The sequence below is a fragment of the Arachis stenosperma genome, chromosome 5 (assembly GCF_014773155.1).
Source record: "Arachis stenosperma cultivar V10309 chromosome 5, arast.V10309.gnm1.PFL2, whole genome shotgun sequence".
In the NCBI taxonomy this organism is placed as follows: domain Eukaryota; kingdom Viridiplantae; phylum Streptophyta; class Magnoliopsida; order Fabales; family Fabaceae; genus Arachis; species Arachis stenosperma.
Genome location: NC_080381.1, coordinates 10,910,794 through 10,937,369, shown reverse-complemented (window position 1 = coordinate 10,937,369; position 26,576 = coordinate 10,910,794). Strand labels below are relative to the sequence as shown.

Below are 26,576 nucleotides of genomic sequence, written 5' to 3'. Positions count from 1 at the left end.
TTGAACTTTAATTAATATTTATTAGATTTAATGATATTTTGTCTGATTGAATTTGTTGATTAGTTTAAGAGTTATAAATAATGGTAGAAAAATTGTGCCAGTGGTAGTAGAAAAAATAGTGGTAGTGGTGGTGTTTTTTTTTTTGTAATAAAAAAAAATGTTGAAGAATTTTTTTGTGGACATCGAGGGTCAGACACTCCACAAAGAAAACAGAAAAGAAAAATAATAAGGAGTATGTACTTCCGAAAACAAATTAAGTAATTTCTCTGCCAATGAGCCTTGGTTCTAGTGGCATTTCTTCCTCCTCCCCACCTCAAGGTCTAGGGTTCAAACCCTAGAGAATGCAATTGAGGAAAATTATGAAAATATGTGAGGAGTGTGTGGGTGTGTTGTGTACCTAGGATTGGGGGTTGTCCAATCTATTGGGGTACCTAGGATTGAGAGTTGTCCAATCCACCAACCAAAAAAAAAATGTAATTTCTCTCAACTTGAGAGTTCCCAAAGCATTAAAGGCTAGGGCATGGTGTAAATCAAGAGTTGGAATATAAAAAATATGGAGACTATAAAGAAGATCTTGACCTTTCTTGGGTAATAAATCAGCAATACAATTGACTTCTCGAAAGGTGTTGTGCCAGCTTAAATTCCTTATTTGGCCCGCATGGATTCTGACATCTTCAATAAGAGAGTAGTAGGAGTGTGAAGAAGTGCAACCATTTCTGACCAAGCTGATTGCCACTAAAAAATTCGATTCAACAACTAAGATTTTAAAACTCATTTGCAACATCAATCTAAAGTCCTCGAATGACCTCCAAATCTTAGCATGAAATATGAAGCAACTTTCAATATTATACAAAAAAGTTTTGTTGAACTCACCAAGGTGGTCTCAAGATTCCTCCACAAGCTGCATGATTATTACTATCATAAAACGATTCATTAATATTCATCTTAATGTAATTATCTTGAGGTGGCATTCACTTGATGAGGTAGTCATTAGTTAGTCTTTAAGTGAGGATTTATGACAGTAATGACGAACATTAGGACGGTAATTTTTCTATCAAAGACCTAGCAACAAGAAGTAGTAATACCAAACAAACAAGACCATCGACCTTTGGTAGATAGATTGCTAATAAACCAATCTTGAGATTATGGGTGAAGAAATTATTATTCGTGGTAAGAGGTATCAATGCTTTCTAAATCACATTTGTAAAGGAACAATTCCTTAAAATACAAAGAGTAATCTCTTCATTCCAGCCATATTTTGGGTACGTTGTTAATGATGGGCTCATACAGAATCGCGGTTCTAGGTATATAGTTGTGAGGGCAGTGTCTTCATTATAATTAAAAAAATTTTTCTGTAGTATATAATAGTAATATTTATTTGATTCTATTAAATTATTAAATTTAATTTCATAATATTTTTTATTTAATTTTCAGTACTTCAATTTAAAAATTTTATATTAGAATAAAAATAATCAATTCACAAATTTAAAACGAAATTGATATTTTTTCTTAAAATTTAATTGAAAATAGTATTATTTTTTAATTAATTTTAATTTTTTTATAATAACTATATTAATTAAAAGAATTTATTTAATTATGAATATTAATAAGAATTATTTTTAATTATATTAAAAAATAAATTTTTAAATAATTATTTAGTGATATATATAAAAAATTTTAATTGTATTATGAAAAAAATTGTTTAATTTTTTAAAATATAAAATCTAATAAAATAAATTTTGTAATTATATTATTTAAATTATTTTTTTAATATTTTAATTTATAAATTAAATATTTTAAAAATTAATTATATTTTACAATAATAAAATATAAAATATATATTAAAAATGAATTAAATAATATCTGTATTTATCATGTTATATAAAGTTTATGATGAAGACTTTACGTAAAGTTGATAGACGAGAGTCGTTAGATGAAAATTTAGTTAAATCAGTCAAATCATATAATAGTTTTCAATTATCATCTTCACACGTGAAGTCGACTAAAAGTTTCAGTATCGGTCCCTCGGCTCATATGTCTTCTAGGCGTCTCTGCTTTTGAAAGGATGGCATTCTAAAGAAAGGATGATCAGCGAAGAACGCATGGTATGTGTTCATGGCCGCTGCCACACTGGTGTTCTCTCCGGTGACGCCCCTGCACTGTACGAATCTGGAACCCAAAGCGATTGGACGAGACTTTCAGTGGGTCTCCTCTGCTGCCGGCGCTCCGAATGAAGCTCCGTCGCCGAGGGTGCACGATGATGAAAGCTTCAGCTTCCTCTTCTCCGAATCTGCAACTCCGATGCTGCCGCTTCCCTGTTCCCAGACTATTTGCCAACAATCTCGCTCTCCCTGTCCTCCATTGCTCCCATGACCCAGACCAAGAACCAAAACCCATGCCCAAACCCAGCCCGAACAAGACCACCTCCCTTCCCTGCGCCAAGCCAGCTCCCCCTTCTCGCGAAGCAGACATGCATCCTATACCACCTCAAAATCTAGCTTGCTACGTCAATTTGGTTGCATCCCTTGCCTCGGTTCAAACTGCCTCCGCCGCTGGGTTTCCACTACCACCATTTCTTCATCTTCAATTGCTTTAATCATGGGCGTGGAAGTCTTTGTGATATCTCAGATCAGGTTTGCTTCCGTTGGGTCTGCTTTATCTTCTTCAACGCTTCTATCGCATGCACAACAGAACTCTTGATTTGTGCGTGTTATCGTTGCGCAGGCGCCATGCTAATCTTCTCTGTATAGTTCCAATTTGATCGGATGTCTCCAAGGGGAAGGGGCTCTATTGAGGTGCTTCTACCTAAACCAAGGTTTGGAGCAACAATCAGTTTTTTTTGTTTTTGGTCGTGAACAACAAGCAATTTTAAAGTAAACTATCCAAACATGATTTCTGAACGTGTTTTGCTGGTTTTTATAATCTTTTCTTTCTTGGGTGTACTTTTGGGTTTTTTGGTAACAATTGAGGGTTTAATTAAAATGACGCAAATATAATTGGGCTTTGACGGAGAGAGGTGGATTATCATGGTTGGGCCATTGGAGAAACCCGTAGATCCTGGAGAACCAATATAGGCTCCTCACATAATTAAGTCCCAGCTTTGAATTTTGATTTTTCTTCTCGGTGTGACTTGGCACTCTGTTGAAATAAATCGCTGTTTGCATCGCTTGGCAATGAGAGAGAATCATGCATGAGACGAGAGCGTTGAACACACACCGAAGAAGAATAAGCAGAAAGAACAAGAAAGCAAAGAACACATATGTTCACGATAACATGACAGTTTGTTTTGCGGGTTCTGAATTTTGACCTTCAAGATTACGAACCAGGAGAAATAATGTGTTCTCCTTTGAACTTGTAGATTCCTCTTGAACAGTCAGGCACCGGGTTATTCATATCTTATACACGTAGATAATGGACAGCCAAATCATAATAAAACACTTGCACTCAAATTCAGCAAATCATAATTTAGTGCAAGCCATGTATAGGATCAAAATCAAAGTTGAAAAAAAAAATTAAAACAAACTTTGGACGTATTCACCAGATATTCCCTATAACTAAGTCTAGTTTCTGCAGAGTCTAGAGTGCTGAGATTCAGGCCTTTGTTTTTTCGTCAGTGATCATCAACACATCAGAGTTTATGTTGCTATCATATTATCTCAACAATGAAGAATCATAAAACTTTACAGCTAGACTCGTAGATTTCTCGCAAGAAAAATACACTTAAGAGCCATGCATAAGCGAATTAATATCCTCTTTCCTCGGGTTATCTAACATCCTTCTAGTATCAAGATACACGATATAGAATTATAGATAGAAGAGAATGACAGAAATACTAAATTAATACACACTACCTAGATAATATTAGGCCCACATAATTGCTTTGTGTTTTTCTCTATTACAATACAATCCTCTAACTTAATGTCCAAATATATACATATGTATAATCCTCTATCGTCAAGTTACCCTCTCATAACAGAGGTGGAAAGTTTGAGAGGATGGAAGTGATGTAATTTTTTTTCCTTTGGTGACTAGGAAGTGATGTTAATTACCTTCTCATAAGTAATACTGATCGAGCAAAACTGCATACATATTCAGTGTAAAAACTGGAAACAGCAAATGCAGTAGTTTAAACTTTTGAGGCCGAATGGAGCAAAACTATAAAGCTTCAAAAGTGGGCTTCTCAATCTTTCCATATCAGTTTCAAATACTCACATTGGAATGCTCAGCTATGTAATGAGATAAAGAGTATGAAAGCATTAAGAATATCTCTTCAGTGAACTTCAATTTCTCCTGGTCTATAGTAATAAGTTAAGATTAAGTCTCAAAACACTACCAAACTTTTTAAAGGTTGCCCCAAATGCAACTATTCAACAATCAACAAGGCATCACAATGAAGTCAAATTTCATGTAATGTAACGAAATATAAACGGGACTGTACATATAAGAAAAATATAGAAATGCAACATAGCAACCGATTTCCCCGGCAATGGCAGACTGGCAGCTCCATCCAAGCAATCCATGCAGACGCCAAGGAAACGCTGCAGACTTGGGCTTGGGGATCGGGTTCGCAGCAGTGTTGTGGCCTTTGGGCGTGATATAGACATAAGAAGGTAGTCCTAAACATTGTTTTCAACATCAGGCCTTTCCACAGCCTAGAGTAAGTTCCAACTCATCCACTCCCACCTCATGTATCCTCTCACCCTCCCATGGCTTCACTCTACCATTCTCAAAGTCAAAATCCGATGGTCTTCCTCTCTCTGCAGCCTGGCCCCATTGCATGCCTTCATTCATATCCATGGAACCATGGAGAGTGATCTGCTGCATTGCTGGTTTCACAAGGTTAAAGGTAGGCGATGGAGGAGCCGCCGAGGCAGTCGTTGTCTGAAAACTAACCCAGCGACCGGAGTCCACAGTGGAAGCATCAGATTCATCACACTCAGGAATGGTGGAAGTAGCCAATTGGTGGCGGCGGGAGGGGCTGGATGGGGCGGACACCGCGAAGAGAGGATGGCGGAACGAATTAAGAGAGGAGACATTGGAGAGGGATTCGAAATCCGCCTTCCTTTTAGAACCCCTGGAGGTTGGGGAAGAAAGAGGAGGGGTAACAGGGGCACTATTGGATATTCTAAGAGGAGGAAGGTTTGTGGGGATGGAGGTGATGTTATGAATGAATGGTAGGAGGAATGAAGAGGGGTTTTGAAGGTTGGGATCAATGCGAGAGGGACTGGGGAATGATGAGGAAGTTGGGCTGGCATGGTAGGAAGGAACAGGGCTTGGGAACGCTGATGATTGTGGACTTGGCTGTAGTGAAGAACAACCACTCATGTTGGCTGGAGTTCCTCCAATCTCACCTTGCGGCCTCTTGCATCCCTGTCATCAAAACACAGATCTCAATCAAGATTTCTAGGGTGAAACTAACGGAACATAATCAATCATCTAGAACTATCACAATGACACCTGATCTCAGATTAACACTACAAAAGCTAGTTAGATCGCAAGCCTCCAGGATCAAATCAACTTTTTAGCAAGATTAGAAAGCGGATCAACAAAGCAAGCAAGAAAGAGCAAGTAGATCTGAGAGGGAGAGAGAAGTAGAAGAAGAAACCTTGCGGTAGGTAGTACCGTCCTCTTCGACAATCCAACCAGCTTCGGCACAGAGAGCTTTCAAGACCTCGTTGTTATCACAGTGCTTGGGAAGCTTGTAGTTACCCTGAGCTCGAAGACCAGCGTAGATCTTCGCTGCAATCGCTCTCCGCCTTCTCTCTCTCCGCTTGTTGTTTTCCCTCTCCTTCCACGTCGGCAGCCTCCCCGACGATCCACCGCCGGTCATCTTTCCGGCGCTTCCACCCGCGCTCTCTGTGTTAGCTTTGCACAGTTAAAACTTAAAACCCTCTCCCTCTCTTTCTCTTTCTCTGAGTCTGGGTGTCAAGAGGGAGAGGAGGATCCTTTATTTTTTTTTTTAATTTTTCTGTAAATCTAAGTTATTTGTGTCAGGTGCAGGAGAAGAGAAGGAGGAGAAGAAAATGAAGTGCTGCTTCCTTTTTAGATTCTTCCCACCCTTCCTCTCTTTCTCTCTCCTTCCCTTTTCACACTTCCCTCGGTTTTTCTCTTCCATAACCATTTCTTATTTTATTTTTATTTTTTTTATGTGTAGGGTTGGATTGCAGATGGAGAGGAATGGACCGGTTGCTTTTCTCATACCAAAATTCGTAAAGCTAAATGCTATTTTTAATATTATTTTCTTAAGATAATTAAATTAAATTATTAAATTATATATACTAATGTAAAGAATTCGAATGACGCTATTGTAAATTTATTGGTTCATTGATCTAAAAAAATTAAAAAATTTATATATTTATATATATTATTTAATTTATTTTAGTATATATTTATATTTTAATATATATTTTATATTAATAAGTAATTTTAGTGTACACTAGAGCGAAAGAATACAGACTCACACTCATTGATTCAACCGTGCACGTTCATAAATGTATTTAAAAAGTGTGATCTCTATGTACAAGAATTGGATCTTACACACACATTTAAGGAACGCGATCCATGAAGCATTAACTAACCTTCTATAATTATATATGTAAACTGAATATATAATCAAGCATCAACACAAAGTTTTGACTTATTAAACTTAATTTTATTAGAATCTTGTTGGCTTATTTTTTAAGAACACATTTTAAGAATTCTATTTTAAAAAAAAAATATTTTATCAAAAATGATTGAAAATATAAAATTATTATTATACTCTAAAAATATATTTTTAGATTATAAATTAGCTAAATAAGTTATTTATTATTTAACGTTAATTAATCATCATTTAATTAGTTTATATATAAAACAAACAAGAAACGGGAGAACAATTTCGTGGAACTTTGCCGAGTAGCCCATCATCCATCATGAATGCAGACAAGATATAGTGAATAATAATGAATTGTAACTAGTAGTCAAAGATTTAGGCAATCTAAGTCCATGTATCATCCATTATTAGAAAAAACTTGCATGAACTTAAATTGAGCTTAGGATAATTTTGTGGTGATAATATTCATGTAACTAACGTAGTCATGTGTAAAGGTAGTAGGCAGGCACAAGGGCACGGCGTTGAAATAAAGAGGGAGGGAAGATGTCTATCATAGAAAGACCTAACGCACCGTTCCTTCATCAAAGGCACATGACTTGTTTGTTCGTTAGCACTTAACACACACATTCATATTTGATGGTGTAGATTAGACTGTACCTATACGGCATACCACAGTCCAATTATGCGGCGTCCACACACCCACATGACTAACATGGCCCACCGCCTCCGACCCCTACATCTCTACCCCCTCCCTCACTAGCTCTACTTACATTATATTTAGTTTGATAGAAAATGAATAAAAAATAAACAAATAAATAAATAAATAAATATTTTTTTGTTATAAAAAAAATAAAAAATAAAAAGAAAATTTTTTTTCTTCACAAATAAAAAAAAAGAAAGAAAGTGATTTATTTTTGTATTTTTAATATTACTTTTAGTTATATTATTATTAATATAAATTTAGTTTTAATATATTATTATAATAGAGATTTATATTTAAATATTATATATATTAGATAAATAATTTAAATCAAATACATAAAATTATAATATTTTATAATATTTATAAAATATAATAAAATATAAATAAATAAAAATATTTATATTTTATTTTATAATAAGAATATTAATGTAATTTTATATTATTATAATTTTTTTTATTTATTTTTTATTCATTCAAACAACACACAAATAACTTTATTTTTTTATTTTTTTTATTTTCTTTTCAACATCTAAACAAAGTGTTAAAACTAAACAATAACACAATCAAAATAAAACTATGATTTTTAGTGGTTTTTTCTTCTAAAAAATAAAGAGTTACTGTATATAAGAGTATATGGTAGGTGGATCTGTGAGTTGAGACTTGAGAGTGTGGGTATGATGTTTAATATTATTGTTAGTGGATGAGGGAGGGGCCTTGCTGGTCATTTTATATTTTGGTAAGAAACCGAAAGTGAAAATGGAGAAACAAGAAGACCAGTCAAAGCAAGTTGCAACCCACATGCAAATTCGCTGTGGGAGATAGAGATGCTAGCATGAGGCAGAAACACCCTCCCAAAGTGGGTCCTACAATTCGAGCATCTCCATTATTGCCAATTGGTTGGTTTCAACAAATATACAACAATTCCATAATTGCATCATCACAAGACCATTTTTTGCATCCCTTACACTCAATATATAGCACATAGGACATAGGACATGGATACTAATTAAATTTATCTTATTTTTTCATATTTTTATCTTCGAAAACTGTTACCATTATGTAAAATCTTCTTTAACTAATGGGGCTTAATTATCTTTTGCTTAAATAAACTTAATTTCTCTAGTTAAACATAAAAAACTCCTTCCATAATATCAAATTGAGAATTATACAATGAACCAAGTTATCAAAGGGTTTTTCTTTATTTCGTTTATTTTAAAATAAATGTTTTAATTTTATTATATATTCAAAATTAATTTCTTTAAGGATAACTCATGTGTAAATATATTAATTAATATCTTAATGAATAAAAAATGGCACTAATTAGGAGGTTTGTTACTGAACCAAACCGAATTTTACTACAATTAATTTAAAAATGAGTTTTTTTTTAGTTTGATTTAATTATCGGTTGTTAGGAATGACAATAATATCTAAATTTGTGAATACCCACTCTATTTCTACTCGCTTAGAGGTTGATATAGAGATGACAACGGGTCCCATGTCCCCCCATTCTCACCCTCCTCCAAAACTGGTCCCCGTCCCCATGACAAGTAACGGAATCCCGTATCCGCCGGATACCGAAGTCTCCGCAGATTTTTATAAAAAATAATAAAAATTAAAAAAATATAAAAAAAATAGAAAAAAAATAAAGGTCATTCTCAATTGTTATTACAAACATATTTTTTTATTGTCTCCAAATACTCAGAGCAATAAACAACAAACATCTCTACTAAATATATTTATAAAATATTTAAACAACCAAACATATTCAAAAACTAAAATACATCATTCTCAAACTTTCTTTCATCCTATGATGGTAGTGATACTAAATTCTTATTTATTTGAATCTTATATCGAACAAAAAATTACAAATCACAGGAATCATTAAATTTCAAAAAAATCACAAAATTCAAATCACATAAATCATAAAAATATAAATTGTAATCAACAGAATCAAAATGAGGAATAATCAGAGTAAAAAATAATACTATAATAATTAACAAGTTCTTTAAAATAAATTAAAATTAACAAGTTCTTCAAAACATGTTAAAATAAATCATAGCAAGTTCTTCAAAGCAAATTAATAAGTTCTTCAAAATAAATTAACATTAACAAATTTTTCAAAGCAAACTAAGACAAATCAGAACAAGTTCTTCAAAGCAAATTGAAATAAATCAGCACAAGTTCTTTAAAGCAAATTAACAAGTTCTTCAAAGCAAATTAAGATAAATGAGAACAAGTTCTTCAAAACAAATTAACAAATTCTTCGAAACAAATTAAAATTAACAAATTCTTTAAAGCAAATTAAGATAAATCGGAACAAGTTCTTCAAGGTAAATTAACAAGTTCTTCAAAGCAAAATAAAATTAACAAATTCTTTAAAGTAAATTAAAATAAATCACTACAAATTCTGCAAAGCAAATTAAAATTACAGAGATGATTGATAGATGAACCCTAAAATCACAACTGAATAAATTTAAATGGTAGTTCACAAAACTTACCAGGAGGAAGAGCAGTTGAACTGACGATGAAGATTGGGGACAAGGCGGAGAGGCGAAGACGCGGAGAGGCGAAGAGGCTCTGTAGCAACGTTGCTACCTCGGCTGGGTCAGACGGCAACGAAGATGTTCTCTTTTGCTGGGTTAGGCGGAGACAACGATGTTCTCCTCGGCTGGCCAAATGCGACGACGATGTTGCGATTGTAAATGGGATGACTGATGAGACTTAGACACACGAGGGGAAGATAGGAATCTCGTGTTGGCAGCAGTGAGGAGGTAGGAAATGGCGGACAGCAGTGGTGACTGGTAGTGATAAAGGAGAGGAGAGAAGTGGAGAAGAGAGGGAGAATGAGCTTCAGAGTTTAGAATAAACGAGTGTGAGTGACGGCTAGGGTTGAAAATTTGGAATTTTCAACTCCTCAATTTTATATATATATAGCAGGAGTATTATTTTCTTTTTATATATACGGAGATTATATGGGTCCCCACCTCGTAGGAACCTCTATTCCCATTCTGTTCCGTATAATAAATAGGTCCTCGTCACTTGTTGTCCCATTCCTGTGGGTATAAAATCTCTCTATATTCGCTTCTAACGAATAAATTTTTATGGGTACTTGTTCTGTTGAAAATTTTTGCCATCCTTAAACGGATATTACTCGTTTTGATGTAGAATAAATTTTTAGCTGAACGGTATCAAATTTACATAATGCCTGTTCCATATATATATATATATATATATATATATATATATATATATATATATATATATATATATAATTAATAAAATAATTAATAATATTATATTTTATTTAATTTTTTTAATAATAATTATATAATTTTATTTATTAAATTTTAATAATTATAGAGAGTGGATAGAGGGATGTAGAAATGGAATGAAAAGGTTCAACTTTATACTATTTGCCTGTATCTTCATCCGAAGCTAAGCTGGCTGCAGATTTGATTTTAGAGAGGCTAGCACTTCATCTCTCTTTTAAAGTTATTCCTATATAGCTAGAGTATTAGTCATCATAAGCTCATAATAGATGAGGATAGAAGGGTCTCTACTGAAAACTGCCTTGAATGGTGATATGCCAATCGTCGAGTGATAGGAGGAATTAACTAAAGGCTGCCTAATAAGCAGCTAATGATACCAATCACACGAATTCTCCTAGATGTAACATCATGGGTACATTTTCAAGCATTGATTTAAATTTTTTGTCCGCCCATTCGATTTGAATATTGTAATTTTAAATTATGAAACCTAAAAATATTGTAAGTCAAATTAGTTTTAATTGTTTTTTTTTTTATGAAAGACAAAGAAGCTCTACATACTTGGTGAATCATACAATAATAAAAATATTAAACAACTCATATGTTATTTCTGGTATAGTCATCAACAATATAAATTATTTTTTCACCATTCTTTTGAACTACAAAATCATATAGTAATGCATTGTACCACTATCGTTGTCTTATTCTGAAAAATAAATTCATTTCTACACAACTAAATATTTCATATAATTCAAAAGAATCTCACTAACCATATTTTAAGTTCGTCTTTTCTCATAGACAACGTCTTCTAATTCTCAAAATATTCTTTTATAGACCCCGGGATGTACCATGCCCAACTTATATGAGAGATCCACACACACCATACCTGCCAAGTAAATTCACACGTAACAAACAAGTGTTGGACAGATTTAACTTCCTTGTTGCACATCACACAAACATTGTCATTCTAAGCAATTATGCCGAATCTACTCAAGCGATCTTTTGTATTAACTCGACCTACTAGCGCAAACCAATTAAACAACTCAATTCTAGGGGGAACTAGTCATTTTCAGATACCATTTGTGAACTTGTAGTTAAGGATATCATCCATCACAATCTGTTCCTGCAAAATCTGCACAAATGAGTTAGTAGTATAAACACCTTCCTTGTCAAACTTTCACACCACTATATCTTGTACATCTGCTATCAATTTCACAGCGTGCAAGGTATCACGCATTTGATCAGATTGTCAATCTCCCATTGGCGGAGTTTCCTCCTCCATTGGAAGTTCCACACCCATTCTATCCCATCCTAATACCCACACAGTCCCCAATTACAAATCCTTTGTTATTTGAAACCAAGAAAAATATCGGAAAGGAGTCTTTCAACTTCCCTAACTGTAGCCATGTATCCTCCTAGAATCTGGTTGATTTACCATCACCTACTTTCATAGCAAGACCATCAATCATCTTCTATCTAACAAATTGCTCTTTTATTTGCAGGTTACATATTTCATTTCACGGACCCCTTTTTGCTGGTAAAATTTGAGTATACAATAACTGGTTATGATTCAGATTATTACATGAACACACAATTTTCTTTCACAGTGGACAGACTTCAGATTGTCAATCTTCTTACATAATTGTTTAAATAATAAAAGGGTTAACTACCAATTTAGTACCAAAAATTTCAATCGTTGACAAAACGGTCACGAAAAGATGTTATCGACAAAATATTATTTGAATGATTTGAAAATAAGATAAAAATAACTAATAAATATTATATTTTTTGTAAGTGACAAAAAAAACTTTTGTATTTGGTAAATCATTTATACATTGATTTAAACTTTTGAGACAATATTTGAATAAATATTTAGAAAGTCCACAAAAAATTTTAAAACAAAATTTGATATCTAAATTTTTCTTTTGATTTTTCAAAAAAAATGTGATCATTCACAATAATTTTTTTTAAATTTCTTGACATAAAATTACCAAATTTTTAAGATTAAAAAATTTTATTTTTTTAATAATGATTGTAAAATTTTACATCAAAATATGATATCTAAAATTATTTTTTTAAATATATATTTAATATATAATTTTTTTTATCGCATTTTAAAATTTTTTGGAGGTTTATTTATCGTTAGCACCTTTTATAATTAATTTTGCCAACGATCTGAATTTTCAGATACTATTTTAATAGTTTATTCTAAATTAAACTATATATATATATATATATATATATATATATATTCAAAAAACAAAATAGTCTTCAAAAAATAAAAAATAAAATTAAATAATTGATCACATCTTCATTAACATAAGAAAATTATGTGATTAATAGAATTGATGACATAACATCAAATTATCGCACTTCACCTTTATGTCATCTTATGTTTTACTAACACTACATTCTACTATATTCACCACCAGCATTGATCCTTCTCAAATCATCTTCTCTCTCTTTTTATTTATTATTTTTAAATACAGATATATAGAAAATTTTTTTTATAAATTTAAGCACATAAAAAATTAGATGATTGAGTAAACTCTATATGTAATAAATTTAATTAAAATGAATGGATACGAAATTTTAGAAATTTTATATTTCGAAAGAGTTAGTTATATGACTAACAATTTTTTTAATATTTAGCAAATTTTAGATAATAAAAACAATTTTAAATTATATATTCTAAATCGTAAATTTTAATTGTATAAAAATAAAATATTAGTTCAAAGTATTAGCTAATATTAATAAAAAGTATTGGATTTTAAGATTTTTTATTTTAAGATAATCACAGATAATATGATTTTTTTTAATGAATTAAAATAATTATTTATTTTAAAAATATAAATAAAAATATTTGTAATTAGATACATCTATCTTTTTTGTCTGTGATGATGTAGATCGCCTAAGGTTAGGTAATCTGCATGCTAAGTATGGTGTTTGAGTAAAAAAAAATTCTCTTTTTTTATACCATATTTACCTATATTTCGTTCTGTTATATTATATTTAAATATTTTAATATAATTTAAATATTTTAATTTAATTTAGTTTGATTTTGTATTCATAACAATATTACCTAAATAAAATTATATTAATTGACGTATAATTTAAAATAATATAAATATGAAATTTATAATAAATAAATTTTTTTAATTACATTATACTACATTAAGTTACAATAATTAGTATGTGAATAGATTATTTGTGGAATTAGGCGACTTGTGTCTCAACAGAAAAATAAATGGGTAACTAAAGACGTTTTTATTTGTTTTAAAAAATGAAGAATTATTTTAACTCTTCTTAAAAAAATTTCCTGTTATTATTATTTTTTTAAAAGATAATATTTATTAGTTATCAAATTTTGATAAGAGTGTAACATAGTGCTTTTTTGTATATATATATATATGAACTAAGAACATAGCAAAAAGGATAGACATAAAAGGTAATACATCTAATCTTTGTGTCAGGTCGAGTTAAGCTAGTAGATGATTAAAATTTCAATTTGATCTATAATAAAATTATTGGATATAATATTTATATTTTTTTATGTTTAGAAATCTAATTTGTACATTTATAGATTAGATATCGGATATATCTGTAAAATAATAAATATTAAAAAAATTATTTCAAATAAATTTAGAGCATAAAAAATTAAAAAAATTTATATTAAAAAAAGTAAAGTATTAAATTATTCCTCTACATTTAGGTGTAATTCTATTTTAGTTCTTAAGATTTAAAGTATTCTATTTGAATAAAAAAATTCATTTAGCTTCAATATAGTCCCACTGTGAGGTCAAAGTTAAATAATTAATGGAATGTCCTATATAACAGCAGTACAAGAACAAGGACGATAATATGGATAACAAGTACAAACTCCAAAGACACAAATCAAATGTGGATGCATCAATTCATTTATTTATCATTCTCCTTAATTCTATAGAAAAATCTTTTATTTAAATTGTAAGAAAAATGATAAATAAATGTATTGATGCATTCACGGTTGATTTTGTGTCTCTGGAGCTTGTACTTATTCTCTATATTATCGACCTTGTTTTTGTACTGCTGTCATATAGGACATCTCGTTAATTATTTAACTTTGACCTCACGCTGGAACTACATCGAAGCTAAATGAAATTTTTTTAGATTCAAATAGAACACTTTAAACCTTAAATACCAAAACAAGATTACGCCCCTACGTAGAGAACCAATTTAATACTTTACCCTTAAAAAAAATTATACAAAATATAAATATAGGATTAAAAAAATATTTCATCACTTAAAATTAAGTAGATATCTTATTAAAAATTATTTTAACAAACGATTTTTATAAAAGAAATTATACTATTAAATAATTATGTATTATTATACTATATGTTAATTTTTTAGAGAGTAGAGTGTGTGAGATGCACCAAAAAAATTATATTTCTAAAAGAAAAGCTAAACTCAACTATATATACTATTTACTTATATGTATATTTAATTATTTGTTTATTTATTTATTTATTATGTATTATAGATCTGTAAATTTGTGAGTCCAATATATGAATATAAATATAATATATGCAATCCAATTCTATAAGAAAGTGGATCAAATCCAATAACTATACAAATTAAATAATATTTATGTTACGGCCTGGCCCAAAAACCGCACGGGTCGGTCCGACCCGATCTCTACCCGACCCGGTCACGTGCCCTCCAACCGACCCGGACACGCGTCCTGTACGGCTCACACGCGGCTGCAGGACAACGTCCTCGGAAATATGGGCCTGTCCTCGTCTCGGGGCCCACTACTGACATGTATATAAGGGGAAGATTGGCTCTTCCCCCGAGGTACGTCACTTTCTACATCACTCCCCCTGCTTGTACGATTTCTGACTTGAGCGTCGGAGTGTCTTTGCAGGTGGCACCCCCCCTCGCCCGTTCACCAACTCAAGTGCTCGCCAGCTCGGCAAACCCTCGATCAGCGCATCCAGGACTAAGACACCCTCATCTATCCACCTTTGCATCTTCTGTCCACCCGACCTGTTCAGAAGCCGACTAACGAACATTGGCGCCGTCTGTGGGGACGTCTAAATGGAAGTTGTACTGGGTCTTGGCGACCAAGGCCGGGCTGCCGGAGCGGAGGGGGCAGCCTCCGTCGCCTCGCAAGGGGGGCGGCGAAGGTCCCCCCATCGACGCACGGGGACACGACCATTCGGAGGAACAGGCGGCGATAGCGCCATAATAATGCAAGAGCTGCGCCACCGAGTCCAGAACCTGGAGCGGCAGCTTGCCGACAGGGAGCGGGACGGACGCTCTACCGATCCGAGCTATACCCCGTCTCCCGGAAGCGAGGAGGAAGACTCTTACCGAAGCCGCCCGCGGACGAGGGAGGCAGAGAGTTCGCGGGAGGAGTCACCCATAATGAGGAGACGAAATGACACGATCATCTACTCCCGAGGCAGACCGACCCATCGAGCGACAAGAGGTCGCGAAGACGGAAGAACACGACAACCTGTGATAATGGGCGCCACCCCGTTCCACCGATCTATCCTCGAGGTCCGGCTGCCGAAACACTTCGACAAGCCAACGGACATGAGGTACGACGGAACTCAAGACCCTCTAGAACACCTGACGGCCTTCGAGGCCAGGATGAATCTAGAGGGAGTAGGCGATGAAGTGAGATGCCGTGCCTTCCCGGTGACCTTAGCAGGACCAGCGATCAAATGGTTTAACGGCCTCCCTCAAGGTTCTATCTACAATTTCTCAGACATCAGCCGCGCATTCCTGGCCCAATTCACAACGCGAATAGCAAAGGCCAAGCATCCTATCAACCTTCTCGGGGTAACCCAAAGACAGGGAGAGCCGACCAGGAGGTACTTAGATCGGTTCAACGACGAATGCTTGGAAATCGACGGCTTAACCGATTCAGTGGCCAGTCTCTGCCTGACGAACGGCCTCCTTAACGAGAACTTTCGAAAGCACCTTACAACGAAACCGGTTTGGACGATGCATGAAATCCAAACGGTGGCCAAAGAATACATAAACGATGAAGAAGTCAGCCGAGTCGTGGCTGCCAATAAGCGGCAGTCCGGTTACGGCCAGGCTCGTCAGTTCGGTGGCGACGGGGAGAGGGCGAAAGAAAAGGCCAGGGAGGAGGCGCCAAACAAAGCACCTAGACCGTTCCCTCGAGTGGGGAAATTTACTAACTACACTCCACTCACCCTCCCCATCATGGAAGTCTACCAACAGATTGCGGAGAAAGGAATTCTCCCGAAGCCCCGACCACTCAAGGACCGCACAGGCGGAAACAAGAACCTTTATTGTGATTACCATAAGGGACATGGCCACCAAACGCAGGACTGTTTCGACTTGAAGGATGCATTGGAGCAAGCGATAAGGGAAGGAAAGCTGGCAGCGTTCTCCCATCTCATCAGGGAGCCGAGAAGGCGTTATCGCGACCAGGACGAGGAAGGCAAGACACGCCCGGTCAAGCGGCGACAAGAGCCTGAAGACAGAGACCACGGCCTCACGGTGATAAACGTGGTAACGGCAAAGAACGCTGCACCAAAATCCCGGTCGGCACACAAGAAAGACGCCAAGGTTCTGGCGATCTCATCTTCACCAGTGCAGAGTACCAAAAAACCCCCGTCCATTTCTTTCGGCCCAGAAGATCAATGGTTCAGCGACGCCCCGGAAAACCCTCCCATGGTCATCACGGCCAGAGTAGGAACCGGCCTCGTCAAACGGATCCTTGTCGACACTGGGGCCGACTCAAACATCATGTTCCGAAACGTGTTCGACGCACTGGGGCTGAAGGATGCCGACCTGACGACCCACCAGCACGGGGTTATCGGGTTAGGCGACCACTTCATCAAACCAGACGGAGTCATTTCCCTACCGATCTCGGTAGGACAGATGCAAGGCCGAAGGTCAGCGATGGCCGAATTCGTGATCCTCCGAGACTCCACAGCCTACAATATCATCTTGGGAAGGAAGACAATCAATGATTTTGAGGCCATAATCAACACCAAACTACTAGTTATGAAGTTCGTCACCGATGATGGATCCATAGGGACCATAAGAGGAGACCTCGAGACGGCGGTCGCCTGCGACAACGCCAGCCTTTCCCTCAGAAAGAAGTCCAAGGAAGCATCCGGCGTATTCCTAGCCGACCTCGATGCCAGAGTAGAGGACAACCCGAGGCCGGAACCAGAAGGGGACCTGGAGAAATTTAGCATCGGTGACGAAGGGGAAAGATTCACATTCGTTAACAAGAACCTCCCGCATGAGTTGAAGGAGCCTTTGATTGAAATGATAAGGGCCAACAAGGACCTGTTCGCATGGACGCCAGCCGACATGCCGGGCATTGATCCACAAATCATTTCACACCACCTAGCCGTCAAGCCGGAAGCACGCCCAGTGGCTCAACGAAGGAGAAAGATGTCGGCGGAGAGAGCAGAGGAGGTAGCCAAGCAAACGGCCGGCCTCCTAGAAGCAGGCTTCATACGAGAAGTGGACTACTCGACGTGGCTCTCAAATGTGGTATTGGTGAAAAAACACAATGGCAGATGGAGAATGTGCGTGGACTACTCTGACCTTAACAAAGCATGCCCCAAAGATTGCTTCCCTCTCCCCAACATAGATGCACTCGTCGACGCTGCGGCGGGGTACCGGTATCTGAGTTTCATGGACGCCTACTCCGGTTACAATCAGATACCGATGCACCGACCAGACGAAGACAAAGCGGCGTTCATAACGCCAGGAGGAACTTTCTGCTACAAGGTAATGCCGTTTGGCTTGAAAAATGCAGGGGCGACATATCAAAGGCTGATGAACAGGATATTCCACGACCTCATAGGGAAAACGGTCGAAGTTTACGTGGACGACATCCTGGCAAAAACGACACGACCTGACGACCTCCTAAACGACCTGGCAAGTGTGTTTGCGTCCCTCCGTCAACATGGTATGAGGCTGAACCCCCTCAAGTGCGCCTTCGCCATGGAAGCCGGCAAGTTCCTAGGATTTATGATAACTCAGAGAGGGGTAGAAGCCAACCCGAAGAAATGCCAGGCAATACTTCAGATGAAAAGCCCGGGCTGTGTCAAGGACGTCCAGAGGCTGGCAGGGCGATTGACATCACTTTCCCGGTTTCTCGGGGCCTCGGCGACAAAGGCCCTGCCATTCTTCAACCTCATGAAGAAAGGGATGGCGTTTGAGTGGACACCCGCGTGCGAAGAAGCTTTTCAACACTTCAAGGAAATCCTAGCGGCACCTCCCGTTCTCAGGAAGCCAAGGGACGGGGAACCACTGTACCTATACCTCGCTATAACAAGCGAAGCCCTGGCCGCAGTACTAGTGCGGGAGGACGGGAGGACCCAACAACCAGTCTACTTCATAAGCAGGGCCCTACAAGGAGCAGAGTTAAGATATAGCAAGTTGGAAAAGCTAGCCTTAGCACTCCTAACTTCCTCGAGAAGGTTAAAACAGTACTTCCAGAGTCACCAAGTGGTCGTCAGAACGGACCAAGGGATCCGACAAGTTCTCCAAAAACCCGACCTGGCGGGAAGAATGATGACTTGGTCCATCGAACTCTCTCAATTTGACATACGGTATGAGCCCCGGCAAGCCATCAAGGCGCAGGCGATGGCGGATTTTTTGGTTGAAGTAACAGGAGACCCAGGCGAAGACATGGGTACACGATGGAAGCTCCATGTGGACGGAGCCTCCAACCAGACCTTCGGAGGAGCCGGGATCATCCTAGAAAGTCCAAACGGGGTCGTATACGAACAATCGGTCAGATTCGAGTTCCCCATCTCGAACAACCAAGCAGAATACGAAGCCCTCATAGGAGGCTTGACCCTAGCAACAGAGGTCGGCGCAAAAAGGCTGGAAGTATGCAGCGATTCCCAAGTCGTCACTTCCCAAGTAAACGGCAGCTATCAAGCCAAGGACCCTTTGTTGCAGAAGTACTTGGAAAAGGTCAAAAGCTTGAGCCAAAAGTTCGACGAGGTCACGGTCCAGCATGTACCCAGAGAAAGGAACACACGAGCAGACCTCCTATCAAAATTAGCCAGCACGAAGCCAGGGGAGGGAAACCGGTCTCTCATCCAAGGCATGACAAGGGAACCTGCAATTGCACTACACATAACAACCCTAAGTCCTTCATGGCTAGACCCCATCACCAACTACCTAGAACACGGCCAAGTCCCCGGTGATAAAAAGGATGCGGTGAAATTAAGGAGAGAAGCGGCCAAATACGCCGTCATCCAAGGACAGCTGTTCAGAAAAGGGCTCAGCCAGCCCCTACTGAAGTGCCTACACCCCGACCAAACGGACTACGTCCTCAGGGAAGTCCACGAGGGCTGCTGCGGGCACCACATCGGAGGAAAAGCCCTAGCAAGGAAGTTGATCCGAGCTGGGTACTACTGGCCGTCGATGATGGCAGATTCCAAAGAGTTTGTCAAAAAGTGCATAAAGTGCCAACAGAACGCCAACTTTGCCAAGGCACCGGCAAACGAGTTGAGCTTGCTGACGACCTCCCGGCCGTTCGCACAGTGGGGAATCGACCTCTTGGGGCCCTTTCCCGTCGGCCCTGGGCAGGTCAAATATCTCATAGTGGCAATTGATTACTATACCAAATGGATAGAAGCCGAACCATTGGCTAGCATATCCTCTGCCAATTGCAGAAAATTCATGTGGAGGCAGGTGATAACACGGTTCGGGATACCAGAAATCGTCATCTCGGACAACGGCACACAATTTGCCGACAAAAAGTTCACAGAATTTCTCAACGGCCTAGGTATAAGGCAAAAGTTCTCTTCGGTAGAACACCCTCGGACGAACGGACAAGTGGAGTCCGCCAACAAGGTTATCCTTTCAGGGCTAAAGAAGAGGTTGGACAACAAAAAGGGTGCTTGGGCCGACGAGCTGGCATCAGTTCTCTGGTCTTACCGAATGACCGAGCAGTCCTCCACCAAGGAAACCCCTTTCCGGTTAACGTACGGGGTGGACGCGGTAATACCCGTAGAAATCGGAGAACCGAGCCCACGACTTCTTTTGAAAGGGGTGGAGGAAGCCGTAGAAAAGGACCTGATAGAAGAAGCCCGAGAAATGGCCCACTTGACAGAAACGGCGCTAAAACAAAGAGTTGCGCTCCGCTACAACACCAAAGTGCTCAAAAGGGAATTCGAGCCAAACGACCTCGTCCTGAGGCGAAATGATATCGGCCTGCCGACCCCCGGAGAAGGCAAGCTGGCGGCTAACTGGGAAGGCCCATATAGAGTCAAGAAAGTGATGGGAAAAGGAGCATTCAAACTAGAAAGGCTCGACGGCAAGGAAGTCCCGAGAACTTGGAATGCGGACAACCTTAGAAGATTCTACTCCTAGGGGACGGAGCGACCTGCCGACTAATCTAGCTAAGTAGTTAATTTGTCGTTTGAACTTCATAGTAACTTGCAAGTCTTTTATGTGGATACCGAATAAGATACACTTGTGCAAATTCTCCATTCTATTTTACCTCCATTTTTTCAGATAAATCACCTTGTCGCGATTGACAACGACGTGCGACCCGGGACTGATCACCCCGGGAAGCCGTCAAACACCGTTGTAACAAACAACTACACGAAAGGCCACGGGCCGCCGGTCTAAGCGACTTCAAACCAAAAACGGTTAATAGGAACGATAACGCGAGCATGCGGAAAACGACAAATATAAACCAAAACGGATGATAACGCACTCAGATAAGTAAGCAAACGACCAAAAGGTCATTGCTCACGAGCCAAAAGTAAAACGGCTAACATCAAATAGTTCACAAAAGCCAAAAACGGCAAAGACTAAAATAGTTTACAAGTCAAAAGAAAGCGGCTAAACAGGAACTGAAGGGTCATTTCGTGGAGGCATCAACAACCTTGCCGTCATGGATGACCTTGCGGACACCAATCGCCGACGTATCGAACTCAGGGGCAATAATTTTGACTTGTGCTTTAAGGGCTTCCTCGGTAGCCAGGATCGCGCCCCTGCCCTGTTTGACGACGTCCTTGTACTTAGCCTTCCATGTCGACAGTTCGGCCTCCACGGCCTGCTTCTCTTTCTCAACTTCGGCCACGCGCTTTTGCGCCTCGCCGACCTGACCCTCCAGATCCATTTCGCGCTCGGTTAAACGTTCAACCGTCGCAACCGACTCTTTCAGCTTCTTCTCGGCATCCGTTGCCTTCTGTTCGGCGGCAGTAGCTTTCTGCTCGGCAGTGGTGGCCTTCTTCTCGGCAGCATCCAGTTTTTCCGAAGATTGAGTCAATTGCTGCCGGAGAGTTTCAACTTCACCTTTTAGTTCATTATTTGCTCTCCCAGCAGATTCCAACCTTCGGCGGAGGGACTCCATCCCGGTTAGCTCAAACTCGGCCTTCCGGGCTATCACGGCACCGCGCAAAAGGGTACGGTACATCCACCTCGCCTGCGCAGCAAGAGAAGACTCCTGGAAGTACTCCTCGGTACCAGGGATCAACTGGGAATCTATGAAGTCGCTTGCATTAAAATTCCTCTCCATAACAGTAAGGGCTCCCTCAGGGCTAGACGACGCCGTGGAAGCCTTCTTTCTTTTTCTTGGGTTGGGGACCTCTTCCACCTCAACATCCGGACCAGGAACAGAACCATCAGTTCCTACCACCTCGTGGACAGGGGAGGCATGGACGGCCTTACCACTCTCGACCGCGGCACCCTGAGACGAGGTACCGATCCCATCGGTTGCGGCTTTCTGCTCGGGAACGTCTTTGTCCTCCGGAGCATCAGGTCCCTCGGGGGCAGGTTGCTCGTCACTCTCCTCATCACCGCCTCCGAGGAAAGTCTGGAACAAGTCGGGAAGACCCGTCACGGACGCAGACATATCCACTACAGGAAAACACGGAAGGTCGGTTAATCGTCACATAATACCAACAAAAGGGAAAAAAGATAAAGGGAAAAGTGAAAAGCATCTCACAAATATAGTTACGGCCGGACTCCCGGTCACCCATAAGGAGATGGGGATTTACCGGGTTCTTCCCAAAAACTGCGTTTAGCACCTCGGCAATCTGCTGATCTACTGCCGACATGTTTTTATAAACCACCTTAATAAAACTATTGGCTCCCGCCCCGAAGCTCCAATAAGTCGGGATGAGCCGTACCCCCTCCAGAGACAACCAAAAGGGGTGAGACCTTTGGCCGGGCGGACCTTAAAATACTTGTCCTTAAACCCATGGTAAGAATCTTCGAACAAGCCGAAAATCTTCCGACCCTGAGCAGCCCGGAAGGACATGAACCCCTTTCTATGTTTTCCCTCTTGGAAGGGTTTGTGAGGTTGAAGAAAAAGAGAAAAACATCACGGACACCGGCAGTTCGAGATATTCACAGACCATCTCGAAACAGCGGATAGAAGCCCAACTGTTCGGATGCAACTGCGACGGCGACACGGAGATTCGGTTTAAGAGCGCCATCTGAAAGGCGGAGAACGGAATGCGGACCCCGACTTGGGTGAACATGGCTTTATAGAACCAAATCCAGTCGGCGACCTGGCGGGGTTGGAAGTTGATTTCATACAAACGCTCGTGAGGAGCCGGGACGAAGACGTCATAGTTGGCCTCCTCGTCAGTCCCGCCGCACAGATATCCGGCTTGTCGGAACTCGGTGAGCTCCTCCTCACCCATTTGGTTGGGGGAATCCCTTACGTCAGACACGACCCAAGCGTATTGGTCGTACGCCGCGGGGTTGACGGATGCCCGGGAGACCGTGCGAGCCATACCTACATGGGGGTACCATCCAGTTAGTCTAAGAGACCGGTTGCTCAAACCGAACACACACACCACCCTCACGACTCCCCGACTAAGGCCAAACATGACTAAACGGCTAAAAGAGCGAGAAAAACCTACCCTGGAATGGTACTTTTCCCCCTAACACGTCTACTCGCAACTAAGAAGCTACACAGTGACATCGAAGAACCAAACAACAAGCATACAGAAATAATGCATAAAAAGGGGATGATTCGAAAGTTACCTAGATTGATGAAAGGAAGATGAAGTTGAATCTGGGAAAGTGCAAGAAACACGAACGGAGGCACCACAGCAAAGCCTTGTAGCAAGGAGGAAGAAGGGAGAATAGAGAGTACGAAAAAAGTGCAGAAATACCAAAACTCGTTTAAAAACTGCCTCCAGAGCGCGAAACGCCTGGGGCAAAATGGTCTTTTCAAACGAGGTTTTTTACCCCATTATGAGCACTTAATGCTCGACGCAGGAAACGAAACGAAAACGGTTGCTTTGAGCAACCAAGAGACGCGCGTTGGAGGCACATCCCTCCCGCGAGCAGCCGACCAGACGAAATGCGAGATGACACGCCATTGGTAGCTCCTACGACACCATTGCGCGTGGGGGCACTGTTACGGCCTGGCCCAAAAACCGCACGGGTCGGTCCGACCCGATCTCTACCCGACCCGGTCACGTGCCCTCCAACCGACCCGGACACGCGTCCTGTACGGCTCACACGCGGCTGTAGGACAACGTCCTCGGAAATATGGGCCTGTCCTCGTCTCGGGGCCCACTACTGACATGTATATAAGGGGAAGATTGGCTCTTCCCCCGAGGTACGTCACTTTCTACATCACTCCCCCTGCTTGTACGATTTCTGACTTGAGCGTCGGAGTGTCTTTGCAGGTGGCACCCCCCCTCGCCCGTTCACCAACTCAAGTGCTCACCAGCTCGGCAAACCCTCGATCAGCGCATCCAGGACTAAGACACCCTCATCTATCCACCTTTGCATCTTCTGTCTACCCGACCTGTTCAGAAGCCGACTAACGAACAATTTACAAATTATGAATCGAATGCGAATAAATTCTACAAATTTACAAATATTATTCAAACTAAGTGCACTCCTTATAAGCCATTTTTTACTTGATTCATAGTTTCACTGTGTGTAAAATTATTGTGTTAAAATAGGTTAAAAATAGATTCAAATATGTAATTTTTTAGATTTTAGAATAAAAGATAAATATGTTCTTAATCTTTTAAAACGCGAACATTTTTGTCTTTCAAGATTGAAAAATACATTTTGATCTCTCATTATGTAAATTTTGTGTATGTCTTTTCGTAAAATTGGTGCTCGAAACGGTAATGGAAATGGTTGAGATAGAGGGGTGGAGAGTGATGTATCCGTTTATTGCCAACATGCTCCGCCGAATCGAACCTCTTGATAACTCCGTCATCTCCAAAGGTGTTTCTGACTCCGCTAGAGACTCCATGAAGCAAACCATTTCCACCATGCAAGGATTACTCCCTTCCGACCAATTCTCCATTACTGTAATCGTTTTCAAGCCACCACTTCACCGTCTTTTTGTCTCTTCAATCATTACTGGGTACGCCAATTTCTACCTTCAATTGTTTTCTTTTTATGATTTTCTTGATTAATTTGTAACTTGGATCCATGTGTGTTTTGCTTTAGGTTAATTTTGTAACAAGAAAGGGACAAATTTTGAGTTTTTATTTTTTATGTTTTGAACTGTTCAAGTTGAATTTATCATGCTCGACTTAGTTGTTCAGCTGCCTATAGTTCATTTCACTATGATTATTATAAGATGATTTGGATGAGTTTGGTTTTTTATTGATTTTGTAATGAAAATGGCCCCATTTTACCCTTTTAAGATTGCTGTACTAAGATTTTTGGATATATACTACTTCTAGTACTGATCCACTGAGAAATTCTCAGAGCCAGTCGGAATACGGGAGGAGAAGGGAGTGAAGGTTTTAGAAGGTGGAGAGGGTTGTGGATGAGAGGTCTGTGAGACGAGAGAGGAAGAAATGACGTGATGAAACTGCCATGGAAGAAGAAGAAGAAGAAGAGGTCTAAGATGATGGGCATGAAAGTGGGAGATGCATACGGCGTCGTTTTGGCCATTAAATATCAATTTGTCCTCCAATAATTTGTTCCCCATCCACTTCAGCAATCGTAACACATAACTCTCTACCCCTCCATCTCAACAATTTCCGTTATCGTTTTGAACACCAATTCCATAGAAGGACATAATTGTCACGAAATTTACATAGTGAGAGATCGAAATGTATTTTTTAATCTTGAGGGACGAAAATGTCCGCATCTTAAAAAATTAAGAATCTATTTGTCTTTTAATCTAGATTTTATTCCAAAATACTTAAAATCTGTTCGTACACAATATATCAAAATTTCGATAAAGTAACTGGAACACTTCATAATTTTCCTAAACTAAAAACCTGTAAAAAAAAATAGTTAGAATCTGTACACAGTTGGAATGTCAGTTCTTAGTCTGCAATGGCATTGGCCTGGCGGCACCCAGCCAAAATCCCAAAGATACTCCCACGCACACCACCTTTGATATATCACTCACTACACCATATAATAATAGGTATGAATAATAATCAAATACAGTGTGGTATTTCCTAATTAATGTATATTTAATAGACTTTATATAATGTAGCACAATCTTAGAAAAAAGCTTAAGATGATGACAATAATATGTTTTTGAACCTTAGTACATGTACGGCCAATTGTTGATTAGTGATGGCCGAGGGACTACTATTGAGTATCGAATTATTCAAGTTGGAAAACTAACCATATGTATATATTGGTATCAATAGACTTTTATATCGATCAAGTGATGGCATGTTCTTTTACCTTCTAAATGCAGTTCTAAATATTTTCGATCTAGTTATTAGTTGGGCAATTTACGTAAATAAATAAAGTGGGAGAGTTATTTACGTAAATGTGCAAATCTGTATGTTGTTACGATTTTGTGCAAAATGGATTTATATGTAAACCGTGGCAACCCACCACGGTTTCTAAACATGCATAAACCGTGGGAGGTCACCACGGATTAGGAGCAAATTTTTGTAGGAGGAAACCGTGGTAGGTCACCACGGTTTATGAAGGAAATTTGGCAAGCATAAACCGTGGAGAGTCACCACGGTTTATGAAGAAACTTGTTTGCACATAAAACCTTGTGGGTCACCACGGTTTATGTGTGGTAAATAATGGCCAG

At 39.0% G+C, this 26,576-nt stretch overlaps 1 protein-coding gene and 1 non-coding gene across 2 annotated transcripts; both read right to left on the bottom strand.

Moving 5' to 3' along the window:
- Positions 1-2,678: 2,678 nt before the first annotated feature.
- Positions 2,679-2,786, bottom strand: LOC130983441 (U6 spliceosomal RNA). The gene has a single exon (XR_009087432.1). It is a non-coding gene; the product is annotated as a U6 spliceosomal RNA (small nuclear RNA).
- Positions 2,787-4,269: 1,483 nt separating this feature from the next.
- On the bottom strand, positions 4,270-6,123 carry LOC130980269 (BES1/BZR1 homolog protein 2-like). Its single transcript, XM_057903948.1, has 2 exons — positions 5,606-6,123; positions 4,270-5,370 (listed from the first exon to the last, which is right to left on the bottom strand). Exons 1-2 carry the CDS (start codon positions 5,828-5,830, stop codon positions 4,636-4,638), a joined length of 960 nt encoding a protein of 319 aa, XP_057759931.1. The 5' UTR covers positions 5,831-6,123; the 3' UTR covers positions 4,270-4,635.
- Between the last annotated feature and the right edge of the window lie 20,453 nt (positions 6,124-26,576).

Bases quoted from the DNA above. Each gene is read 5' to 3' on its own strand.
- LOC130980269 (XM_057903948.1), bottom strand. From the start codon at position 5,830: ATGACCGGCGGTGGATCGTCGGGGAGGCTGCCGACGTGGAAGGAGAGG. The intron at 5,371-5,605 runs GTTTCTTCTTCT...TTTTGATGACAG, and splicing joins ACGGTACTACCTACCGCAAG to GGATGCAAGAGGCCGCAAGG.